At 39.9% G+C, this 13,107-nt stretch overlaps 1 protein-coding gene across 3 annotated transcripts in view; it reads right to left on the reverse strand.

The window, feature by feature from the left end:
• The window catches only part of col4a6 (collagen, type IV, alpha 6), a 174,088-nt gene extending 163,807 nt beyond the window's left edge, over window positions 1-10,281 (reverse strand). For all 3 annotated transcript variants that reach the window (XM_061961131.2, XM_061961130.2, XM_061961129.2), the window contains exons 1-3: window positions 10,239-10,281; window positions 10,038-10,120; window positions 9,924-9,969 (exon numbers count right to left, since the gene is read on the reverse strand). In XM_061961131.2, the coding sequence (XP_061817115.1) occupies window positions 9,924-9,969; window positions 10,038-10,048 (57 nt within the window). In that variant the 5' untranslated portion in view covers window positions 10,049-10,120; window positions 10,239-10,281. The remainder of the gene's footprint in view (window positions 1-9,923; window positions 9,970-10,037; window positions 10,121-10,238) is intronic.
• Window positions 10,282-13,107: the final 2,826 nt, after the last annotated feature.

The following is a 13,107-nucleotide window of genomic DNA, read 5'->3' on the forward strand; positions in this document are numbered from 1 at the left end:
TTCAACCTCAAACAAATGCTTGCATGCACCCACAAGTTGGGGGTGGGGGGAACAAAAGAAGTTGTGTTCCCTCTGCACAGGCATGCAAATGGTAATTGCTCCAAAGAGGGGAGAAAAATAGTTGTTGTCTAATGCCAAAATAATGACAGCAAAGTTATGATGAGAGCTGTCATACATCTCGACCTGCAAAACAAACTGCAGGAGAAGAAATGCTTGCAAGAGCTGATTAAGCAAGGCGAGGGTGCACGGGGGCAACGAGAGTGGAGAGCAATGATGATACATTTAGGGAAGGAATGGAAGGCACATGAGAAGGAAATTGGAGGTGTAATCCTTCAGTGCAAACACCCCTGAGGGAGCGGGCACGTCCAACAAGCTAAGACAGCACCCCCAGCCTGCCAAACATTGCCCCACCTCAGTTCAGAAGTGCTTCACAAACACCCGAAGGGCCTGCAGATAGCGTTGCTGCTTTTAGGACTATAGAGCCGGCGCCCCCCCTATGCCTCCTAAGACCTTACACCCACCCGTGTCATCTCAACGTCGACGACAAAAACAAACTGTGCCATACACAAATCCGGAGAGCAGGCGATGGAATGTTAAGCGGTCGCCACGGCCACGAGCCCCCGCTGCCTTTGTGCTGGCGTCACCTCCTACCCCCTTGTATCTCACCGTGACCAAAGTGAAAGTGTTTGCACCGAGGGATATGGACGGCCCGTTTTCTTTGGCATCCGATTGCCTGGATTCAAGTTCCAAATTGCACAAGAGCACCATCAGGGAGATGGATGGTTTGCATTGCCAATCATCCTCATCTGCCGCACCAAAAACAACTGTTGCACTTTGTGAGATCGAAAGATGGACGTATGCAAAAAAAAACAACATGGAGGTATTTTGGAGGGCATCCCGACACAAACACGGTCATCAATGCTGAGCACCCTGTCAAAAAAAATCTGTGCAATCTACGGTAAAATACTGGCAGCTATGGTTGTTGAATCCGTTAAATTTACAGTTAAAGTTAAAAGTTAAAGTCCCAACAATAGTCACACACACATTAGGTGTGGTGAAATTATCTTCTGCATTTGACCCATCCCCATGTTCATCCCTTGGGAGGTGAGGGGAGCAGTGAGCAGCAGCGGTGGCCGCGCTTGGGAATCATTTGGTGATTTAGCCTTAATTCCAACCCTTGATGCTGAGTGCCAAGCAGGGAGGTAATAGGTCCCATTTTTATAATCTCTGGTATGACTCGGTCGGGGTTTGAACTCACGACCTTCCAGTCTCAGGGCGGACACTCTAACCACATAGGCCACTGAGGAGGTTGATAGTTACAGATACAGTAGATAACTGTTTTGCTTACGGTAAATTACTCTGAAACAAAAATTATATGATGTTAACCTGTTCAAAAAAAAAACCTAAAGAATTCACAGTAAAATACTGGCAACGAAAGGATTTTAAGTGCGCCTTATAGTCCGAAAAATACGGTATTTAAATATTCTACCTTCTAGCATCAAAGATAACAAAATTTAAATACACTATTGTGCCAACTCTGGCACTTAATTAGAATAGGTGAAAAATATAAGCAGACGGGTTTTTCCAAGAGTAATGTAAATCCAGTTACGGTAAGCCCACACACCACCAACCAACCTCACACACACAAACTAAGGATTTGATGCATTAACCACAAAGATTGCAGTGTCTTTACGATCACTACATTAAAAGCTCCATGTGTAGTTTTTGTAGGTCTCCCAATCCACTTAAGCCGTGTTTGTACTGAAGTAGTAAATCCAAAGGGGTACCAAAATAACTGGCACCCTTCTTGCAGTGGTACGGTACAGACAGCTTCCAAACAAGGCGGGCATTGTCAATTTAAGGTAGACAATGAAGAAAACCCTTTCCCGTTTGGCTTCACAACAATTCCAAGATTATTTCTGTATGGGCATGCAGTATCCATTAGTCCTGTTTTGTGTGACAAACTACAACACCATTTGGCAAAGAATACTAGCAGAACATCATCCTGAAGGATTCTTGGGAGTAAAAGGAAGGAGTAATCAAAGAGTAACTAACTGCTGTGCACATTAGGCCACAAATCATCTTGTAATATATGGCTTGTCTTTTGGAAACCACTCAGGGGGACTTAGTGACGATGATGGGAGCCAAAGGGAATAAGTGGAATCCACATAAAAGGTGCAAGAGGGTGCGGGGTTGGGGAAAGTTGTGCATTTCAGGCGTCATCACTCTGAAATGTTCCCGTCTGCAACACCTGCAGGGACAGCTAGACAAGTCCTGCCAAGCTCTGAAAGAACTGAGGGGAAGAGGACTCGTCAACTTGGGTGACAATGCTGTAAACATGCACCCTGACTGTGTTACCACCTGAGCCATTTTCTACATTGTGATGCTGTTGTTAGACCCCAAAAGTTGAATTGACTTGGAATTTCTCACACAGCTCTAGTGCATTTAGATGAATCACCGGGAAATTTGCTACACACCTTTAGGGAAGTGACAAGCACCTGTGAGTCAAATTTGAACAAGATTGGTTGCCATCAAGCTAAGGGTTGTACATTATACCGGTATCAGTATAGTACCTCGATACTAATGAATCAAATTCGGTACTATACCGACTCTAAAAAGTAACGGTCCCCCCGTCGTTTAAAAAAAAGGTATATTATGTTTATAAACTCAAGAAATATATCCCCGGACAGTTGAGGACTTTGAATATGACCAATGTATGATCCTGTAATATTGATACCCAAATTTGTGGTATCATCCAAAACTAATGTAAAGCATCCAAACAACAGACGAATAAGTGATTATTACATTTTAACAGAAGTGTAGATAGAACGTGTTAAAAGAGAAAGTAAGCAGATATAAACAGCAAACGAACAAGTAGATTAATAATTCATTTCCCACCACTTGTCCTTAATAATTTTGACAAAATAATAAAATGGAAAATGACACAATATGTTACTGTATACGTCAGCAGCTAAATTAGGAGCCTTTGTTTACTTACTTACTACTAAAAGACAAGTTGTCTTGTATGTTCACTATTTTATTTAAGGACTAAATTGCAATAAGAAACATATGTTTAATGTACCGTATGATATTTTGTTCAAATAAAGCCAATAATGCCATTTTTTGTGGTTTCCTTTATTTAGAAAAGTATCGAAAATACATGTATCGAAATACATTTTGGTACCGGTACCAAAATGTATTATTATATGTATATTGGTATCGGGACAACACTACTTTGTGGAGACTTAGCAACTAATAGCCTAAGTCATTGACCATGTGTCAAATAATGATAATAATAAGAGCTAGGGCTAGGCCATATATCGAATATACTCGATATATCGCGGGTTTGTCTCTGTGCGATATGGAAAATGAGTAGATCGTGATATTCGAGTATACGTTCTCACGCAGTTGCTTTTAGCTGCAGGCATTACACTACAGGTGTTTCTCAGTCTTTCTTGTCTCTACTTCTCACAGAGAGATAAAACAAGCGCACCTTCTTACATACGTCACTTACTGTCGCGCGTGCAACGTCATACGCTCTCGCGGAGCAGAGAGATAGCAGCGTGGGTAACGTTAGCTGTGATGCTAGCGGTGCGGTGCAAGTGGTAAAGAAGGTGCCAATCTGGTAACAAATGAAGGAAGAATGAATTCCCAAGAAAAACAGCACGGGGTCCATCGTCTGGCGGTGGTTTGGCTTCAAGCGGAAAGATGTTGAACAGACAACCGTTATATGTCAAAAAGCGTTGCTAGCAGCTCTACTAATGTAGCATCATTTGAAAAGTCACCCGCTAGAGAATGAAGAGTGCTTGAAACTCCGCATGTCAACATCTCCGTTCTGTGCCACACCAACAAAATGCCGAAGCAACCATTTCCACATCAACACCGTATGAAAAAAATAGTTAACAACAGAAGGAGATAACGTCCGCAGGAACCTACCACATAGCGAAGGAAATACACTATTTGATTTCCTATTATGCAGCTCATTTTTATTTGACACTTATTGAAATATCTTGTGTGACATCATGCACAAAAGTGCACTTTATTTGTTTTTAACTATTGCAGTGGTGTTCTGTGCAAAAAGTGCACTTTAATTTAGTGTTGTTTTGATACGTCATCTTAGTGACATCATGCACAAAAGTGCACTAACAGCTTGTTTTAAAATGTCACTTTCTGTTTTGGAAATGACATGAATGTTTGTGCCACTGCTTAATAACTGTTTAATAAATACACTTTGGGTAAATTGACTTAGTTGTGGTTTCCCGCTCTGCATGAAAGTTTAAAATGAGCATATATTAATGCAGTATGAACAAGAATGTTTTAATGTAGACACATAGAATCCTCATACTGCTGTGATTATATGCATCAGGTGTTCATTCAAGACTAAGGCAAAATATTGAGATATATATCGTGTATCGTGACATGGCCTAAAAATATCGAGATATTAATAAAAGGCTAAATCGCCCAGTCCTAATAAGAGCATATATTTATTACGGGGTACAAACTGAGTGGACATTACAGCTAACATGACCTTGTCTCAGGTCCAACAATACAGAACATTTTGGAGGCGCTCATAACTGCAAACTTCACATTTTTCCAAGTTGACATCCTGCAGGTTAATAGATAGCCACCATCTTGCATCCCACCTAGTATTTCCCGTCACAGGCCTCCTACCTGCATCCATCCCTCCTGACCTGCGTGCCATGTCTGTACTGTGCTAAATCCGGAGTACTTGTTCCCTCCTTGGCGGCCGTAACCGCTTGCAGTCTTCTAGAACAGTGGTTCTCAAATGGGGGTACGTGTACCCCTGGGGGTACTTGAAGGTATGCCAAGGGGTACGTGAGATTTTTTTTAAATATTCTAAAAATAGCAACAATTCAAAAATCCTTTATAAATATATTTATTGAATAATACTTCAACAAAATATGAATGTAAGTTCATAAACTGAACATCAAATCAAGTAGGCTATTCCATTCATTACCATAAACCCAGAGTTTCCCCCATGCCATGATGGTTTGACCCTCACTAAAATGTCTGTCAAAAAGAACTGTGAAAAGAAATGCAACAATGCAATATTCAGTGTTGACAGCTAGATTTTTTGTGGACAAGTTCCATAAATATTGATGTCAAAGATTTCTTTTTTTTGTAAAGAAATGTTTAGAATTAAGTTCATGAATCCAGATGGATCTCTATTACAATCCCCAAAGAGGGCACTTTAAGTTGATGATTACTTCTATGTGTAGAAATCTTTATTTATAATTGAATCACTTGTTTATTTTTTCAACAAGTTTTTAGTTATTTGTATACCTTTTTTTCCAAATAGTTCAAGAAAGACCACTATAAATGAGCAATATTTTGCACTGTTATACAATTTACTAAATCAGAAACTGATGACATAGTGCTGTATTTTACTTCTTTATCTCTTTTTTTCAACCAAAAATGCTTTGCTCTGATTAGGGGGTACTTGAATTAAAAAAATGTTCACAGGGGGTACATCACTGAAAAGAGGTTGAGAACCACTGGTCTAGAAGAACGCTCTGCACGTGTGTGTATTGGCGCATGTAGCCGGGGCTCTTCCACTTTGTGCTCAACAGGAACCCGTTTTCAGAGATGAAAAAGTAAGTCACAACTGTGAGTAGACATTTTTAAGTGGTGCTAATGACCTGTGTGAAGTTGGTCCAAATCTCCTCAAACTTGTCTCGTTTGTGCCAGAGTCGTGTATAAAGAGACTATAGCCAACTCGGTGTCAGGTGATCCCAATGATTGGTCAAAAGGCACTCACGTGACTACAGAGCGCCACGACTGCTATTAACTTTGAGCTGATGCTATGTGTTTGCGGGGCTTCCTCGCTAGTTTATCGACGTGTAAAAATGCCCTGTTGTGCAGCATCACCCGCAATAATTGTAGAAAGCTTTTACATCGCTTTCCCGACAACCCGCGAAGAAGACAAATATGGGAAGTGAAGTTTCGCCATCAACACTGGAGAGCCGCCGATTACAGTGTTGTGTTCAGGAGAGAGCACACTGAAGCTAATACAAATAATACAGAAGAAATTAACAAATTAAAGAGATCTTTAAACGTCAGTAAAACTCAAACAGTGAAATTCGGTAACAGCTGAGGAGAAGGTCAAACACAAATAGACGGACATTGAAAGAGTAAAATAAAGTAAATGTTGGATGTAACAATAGATGAGGAAATCAACTGGAAATATCTTAAAAATATACAACATAAAGTACAGTACAGGCCAAAAGTTTGGAAAGTTTATTACGCATGCACCTCCTGGTACCCTAGCACCTCCAAAACCCTCAAATCTAGACTCCAAACATCCCAGAACAAGCTAGTCAGATTACTTCTAGACCTCCACCCCAGATCACACCTCACTCCTACCCACTTCTCCAAAGTGGGCTGGCTCAGGGTGGAGGACAGAGTAAAACAACTTGCACTGAGCCTTGTCTATAAAATCCGCTACACCTCCCTGACACCGAAGTACATGTCAAACTACTTCCTTAACGTAAATGACCGCCATAACCACAACACCAGGGGGAGCTCCACTAACCACGTTAAACCCAGATTCCGATCTAACAAAGGTCTTAACTCATTCTCTTTTTATGCCACATCAATGTGGAATGCGCTCCCAACAGGTATAAAAGAAAGGGCATATCTATCCTCCTTCAAAACCGCAAAATAAAGTACACCTCCAGGCAACTTCAACCCTAAACTAACACCTTCCCCGGATTGTTAATAATCAAATGTAAACAATCAAATGTAGATACTTTTCTTATGCCTTCTGATCTCTCTCTCTCTATGTCCACTACCTGCTGTACATATCCTACCAAGTCAGACCTACACTGTTTCAATGTTCATTTCTCTGTTCTCAATTGTTGATGACTGATGATAACAACTAAACCTACCCCCCCCCACCCCCACCCACCCCACACCCCCCCCCCCCCCCCCCCCACACCCCGAATTGTAAATAATGTAAATAATTCAATGTATACACCCTGATGATTATCTTGTGTGATGACTGTATTATGATGATAGTATATATGATAGTATATATCTGTATCATGGACCCCGACTTAAACAAGTTGAAAAATGTATTCAGGTGTTACCATTTAGTGGTCAATTGTACGGAATATGTACTTCACTGTGCAACCTACTAATAAAAGTCTCAATCAATCAATCAATCACACCTTCTCATTCAATGTCTTTTCTTTATTTTTGGGTGCATGCAAGCATTTGTTTGAGGTTGAATTGAAAGACTATTAATGTTGTGGAGTCATTCTATTTTCAACAAACATGTATCTTTGTGTCCTGTTGAAGTGAAGTGAAGTGAATTATATTTATATAGCGCTTTTTCTCTAGTGACTCAAAGCACTTTACATAGTGAAATCCATTATCTAAGTTACATTTAATCCAGTGTGGGTGGCACTGGGAGCAGGTGGGTAAAGTGTCTTGGCCAAGGACACAACGGCAGTGACTAGGATGGCGGAAGCGGGTATCGAACCTGCAACCCTCAAGTTGCTGGCACGGCCACTCTACCAACCGAGCTATACCGCCCCTGTTAGTCTATTCGTCTGTGCTCACACTTGAGGTTGGATACTGAATAAGCACACTTTGGCGTGGTTCTCTTAGTGTTCACAATGGTATTTTGCCATAGGCAGTACATGACATGTGCATCAAGTAAGGGCTTGATTGGGCAGCTTTTGCTATATATTATGCGATAGAATGCAAATATATACAGTACAGGACAAAAGTTTGGACCCACCTTCTCATTTCAACGTGTTTTCTTTATTTTTATGACTATTTACATTGTAGATTGTCACTGAAGGCATCAAAACTATGAATGAACACATGTGGAGTTATGTACTTAACAAAAAAAGGGGGAAATAACTGAAAACAGTCATATACCAGAATGCTAATAGTTTCCATGCTGCTGTTGCCCTGAAAATGTTTTTTATATAAAATACTGTCTGTTCTTTTAATTTTTTTATTTTTGTTTGTTTGATATTCATAAAGTCAAGTCAAGTCAACATGTTTTATATTCTAGTTCCTTCAAAATAGCCACCTTATTGCGCTGATTACTTTTTCGCACACTCTTGGCATTCTCTAGATGAGCTTTAAGAGGTAGTCACCTGAAAGGGTTTTCACTTCACAGGTGTGATCATCGAGAGAATGTCAAGAGTGTGCAAAGCAGTAATCAGGGCAAAGGGTGGCTATTTTGAAGAAACTAGAATAAAAAACCTGTTTTCGGTTATTTCACCTTTTCCTGTTATGAGTTAGACCAACAATGTTTGCGGCACAAACGTAGCATAAACGATTGGGTCTGGTAAGGGGATGTTTTGACAACGTGGGGGACTGGTTATGATTGTTGAAATGTTAACAATTTTTTCATTTTTTTAATTTCGAACAAACCAGCACCAACGTAGCACAAACAAAATGGACAAGTTTGGGGAGACTTGGACAGGGTCAGAAAATGTATTTTGGAATAACCTAAAAACTCTCACGTCGCAAACAAAACATTTTGCAGCACAAACGACTGGGACAAGTTTGGGGAGATTTGGACACAATTTTTTTAGGGGGGGGGGCATCACACAGGTGTGCTAATGTCATCCAAACAACAGTTTCCATGGTTACAAAGCTGACTCATCTGTCAGTCAGTCACTCTCCCCCCGCCCAACACACACAACACAGTCCATTCCAAGTCAACGCAGCAGGATCTATAAACATCTGCTGCATCTGTTTGGTATCATTTAGTAACAGCATTTTTAAATGTATATTGTCATATTTGTACCAAAAATGGTGTTAGTGAAGTGAATTATATTTACATAGCGCTTTTCTCTAGTGACTCAAAGCGCTTTTACATAGTGAAACCCAATATCTAAGTTACATTTAAACCAGTGTGGGTGGCACTGGGAGCAGGTGGGTAAAGCGTCTTGCCCAAGGACACAACGACAGTGACTAGGATGGCGGAAGCGGGCATCAAACCTGGAACCCTTAAGTTGCCGGCACGGCCGCTCTACCACCCGAGCTATACCGCCCCAACATTGCAACATCACACATTAAATTGTAGGGAAAAAAAATGTCTAAAACAGGGGTAGTGAACCTATGGCTCTAGAGCCAGATGTGGCTCTTTTGATGACTGCATCTGGCTCTCAGATAAATCTTAGCTGACATTACTTAACAGGATAAGTACTGAATAATTCAGCTGGTAATCACAGTCTTGAAAATAACATTCAAAATATAAAACATTCTCAAGCATTTTAATCCATCCATCCGTTTTCTACCGCACCTGTTCAAGAAGTCGCATTAATGGTAGGAAGTATTTTATTTATTATTGGTTAGCGTCACAATAATAATGTTATTAAAAAGAATGAGAGACTTATTATACTCTAAAAATGTTGGTCTTACTTAAAAATGCACGCATTTAGTTGTATTCAGTGTTAAAAAAAATATTATATGGCTCTCACGGAAATACATTTTAAAATATTTGGCTTTCATGGCTCTCTCAGCCAAAAAGGTTCCCGACCCCTGCTCTAAAAGGATGAGTTTGAAAGCATTGGGATCATGGAGGGGGCGTGGTTAAAGGAAAGGGCACGTTGCCTTGCTTCTGAATATTAATAAGGGGGCGTGGCTTGGCATGCAAATAAGTCTGCGCGCCCCACTCAAACGTGGACTAGTTTTTACAACCACTGGATTTTTTTAAAAGACACCCTACACTGTTAAGATCATTTTTCATTGTGCAATAATTTCATTTGATATGAAATTAAAAACGCAGGTTTTACAAGTCAAATATTTCGCTTAAACGTACTCAAAAAGTCACTCTAAATCAACATTATTGGTGCATTTCGAGGCATATCGATGCTAATCGGTGTCTAAGCAGCACCGCACACACGCAAATGAACTCATAACAAAAAGACACTTACTGCGTGGGTAGAGCTCACCGCCAAGGCGACTGCCACCACACAAACCCTGCAACAGATGCGCTTAGTTTACCTTTCATTCAGCATTTCACGTCAGAGTGTTTGAAATCCACTCACAGGAGTTTCATCGTGGGGAATGGACTTCCGAATCTTCACAGGCGAAGCACTTTGCCAGTCACTCATCCACCACACCAACGAACCTGTCATATACACGCGCGCACAGAGAGAAAGTAGTCCCCGTGTCAAACAACACACAAACCCACTTCCACGGTTTTTTTTTGCCGAATTGTTTCGATTGGATGTTTTATCCAAACTCACCAAAAGTTGCACGGCGGCGAAGTTGCTTCTGAGCTCTCCCGGCTGCTGCGTTTCAACTCTGCAGCGCAGCCCCACAGCCGGAGGGGCGGGGCCTACACTTGTCAGTCACGGTGTGCTCCTCAAGAGAGGTTTCGACCCAAAAGTCTTCAGTTGGAGCTAAAGAATAGTCGATATTGTGCAATAAATGCGATTTAAGACGTATGCAAAGATGATCAGTATCAAATCAGTTCTAGTGGGATGAGACCAACCAATATTGCTGAGTTCTGTATAGTCTTTTTAAAAAAAAAAAAAAAAAAAAAAAAAAAAAACATGCATATTTATTGTTGTTGATATCGTTATATTCATATATTGATATATGGTTTGTCCCAGGGCTGTCAAACTCATTTTAGATCCGGGGCCACACGGAGAAAAATCTACTCCCAAGTGGGCCGGACTGGTAAAATCAAAGCACGATAACTTAAAAATAAAGACAACTTCAGATCTTTGTTTAGTTTAGTTTATTAAAGGGGAACATTATCACCAGACCTATGTAAGCGTCAATATATACCTTGATGTTGCAGAAAAAAGACCATATATTTTTTTAACCGATTTCCGAACTCTAAATGGGTGAATTTTGGCGAATTAAACGCCTTTCTATTATTCGCTCTCGGAGCGATGACGTCACGTTGTGACGTCACATCGGGAAGCAATCCGCCATTTTCTCACTTTCGTCGGTGTGTTGTCGGAGGGTGTAACAACACGAACAGGGACGGATTCAAGTTGCACCAGTGGCTCAAAGATGCGAATGTGGCAAGAAATTGGACGAAATTTGTTCAAAATACGAGCTGTGGGGAAAGCCGACAAAATGGTTAGTCGTTTGTTCCGCACACTTTACCGACGAAAGCTATGCTACGACAGAGGTGGCAAGAATGTGTGGATATCCTGCGACACTCAAAGCAGATGCTGACATTAACTCCAAAACTGGACAGATCAGCTTTCAGGAAAAGAGAGCGGATGAGGGTATGTCTACAGAATATATTAATTGATGAAAACTTTATTCATTACTCGCGGTTTTACGTAAATTATTATACATAAACTGTGTTTACCAATAATTTAGCTTAAAAACATTTAAATGCAGACAGCCCTGAAATGGGCTGTCTGCACTCTCAAAGTACATGTTGTTGCCAAATGTATTTCATATGCTGTCATAGTTGTTAGTTTCCTTTAATGCCAAACAAACACATACCAATCGTTGGTTAGAAGGCGATCGCCAAATTCGTCCTCGCCTTCTCCCGTGTCGCTGGCTGTCGTGTCGTTTTCGGCGGTTTCGCTTGCATACGCTTCAAACCGATATGGCTCAATAGCTTCAGTTTCTTCTTCAATTTCGTTTTCGCTACCTGCCTCCACACTACAACCATCCGTTTCAATACATGCGTAATCTGTTGAATCGCTTAAGCCGCTGAAATCCGAGTCTGAATCCGAGCTAATGTCGCTATATCTTGCTGTTCTATCCGCCATGTTTGTTTGTATTGGCATCACTGTATGACGTCACAGGAAAATGGACGGGTGTATATAACGATGGTTAAAATCAGGCACTTTGAAGCTTTTTTTAGGGATATTGCGTGATGGGTAAAATTTTGAAAAAAACTTCGAAAAATAAAATAAGCCACTGGGAACTGATTTTTAATGGTTTTAACCCTTCTGAAATTGTGATAATGTTCCCCTTTAAGAATCCCCATTAGTCTACACCGCAGTGGAGACTATTCTTCCTGGGGCCCAGGCAAAAAAACATCTCACAATCTCAAAACAAAAGATTACAATGCAGTACAACATGATCAAATAATAAAATGTTGTACTACAAAAATAGCAACAACAAAGAACCAAAAAAAAGTAATAATAACTTCGAGTTTACATAATAATGTTCATACCAAAGATAAAAAGAGCCATATAAAAATAGATATATATGTTTTTGCAAAAATAAAACAAAGAACCAATGGCCTAAATATATACACATTAGTGTACCAAAGACAAACAATAAGTGACGAAAAAGTACCATCCATCCGTTTTCTACTGCTTGTCCCACAATCAATAAGATAGTCAATAGTCAATAAAAACAGTCATGACATTAGGTACAATCTAGAATAATCTCTTTCCGCAATACTTCTCCTCTTAGTCTATTCTTAAAACCCACTATGCCGGTGATTGATACCAGATATTGTGGAAGTCGATTCCAGTAAGTGATTGGCCTATACATTACAGTTAGGGATGTCCGATAATGGCTTTTTGCCGATATCCGATATTCCGATATTGTCCAACTCTTTAATTACCGATACCGATATCAACCGATACTGATATATACAGTCGTGGAATTAACACATTATTATGCCTAATTTGGACAACCAGGTATGGTGAAGATAAGGTACTTTAAAAAAATAAATAAATAAATAAGATAAAAACATTAAAAACATTTTCTTGAATAAAAAAGAAAGTAAAACAATATAAAAACAGTTACATAGAAACTAGTAATTAATGAAAATGAGTCAAATTAACTGTTAAAGGTTAGTACTATTAGTGGACCAGCAGCACGCACAATCATGTGTGCTTACGGACTGTATCCCTTGCAGACTGTATTGATATATATTGATATATAATTTGGAACCAGAATATTAACAGAAAGAAACAACCCTTATGTGTGAATGAGTGTAAATGGGGGAGGAAGGTTTTTGGGGTTGGTGCACTAATTGTAAGTGTATCTTGTGTTTTTTATGTTGATTTAATAAAAAATTTAAAAAAACGATACCGATAATAAAAAAAAACCAATACCGATAATTTCCGATATTACATTTTAACGCATTTATCGGCCGATAGGTTTATGGTATGTATAGATTTT

The sequence above is a fragment of the Nerophis lumbriciformis genome, linkage group LG05, assembly GCF_033978685.3.
Source record: "Nerophis lumbriciformis linkage group LG05, RoL_Nlum_v2.1, whole genome shotgun sequence".
Lineage (NCBI taxonomy): Eukaryota > Metazoa > Chordata > Actinopteri > Syngnathiformes > Syngnathidae > Nerophis > Nerophis lumbriciformis.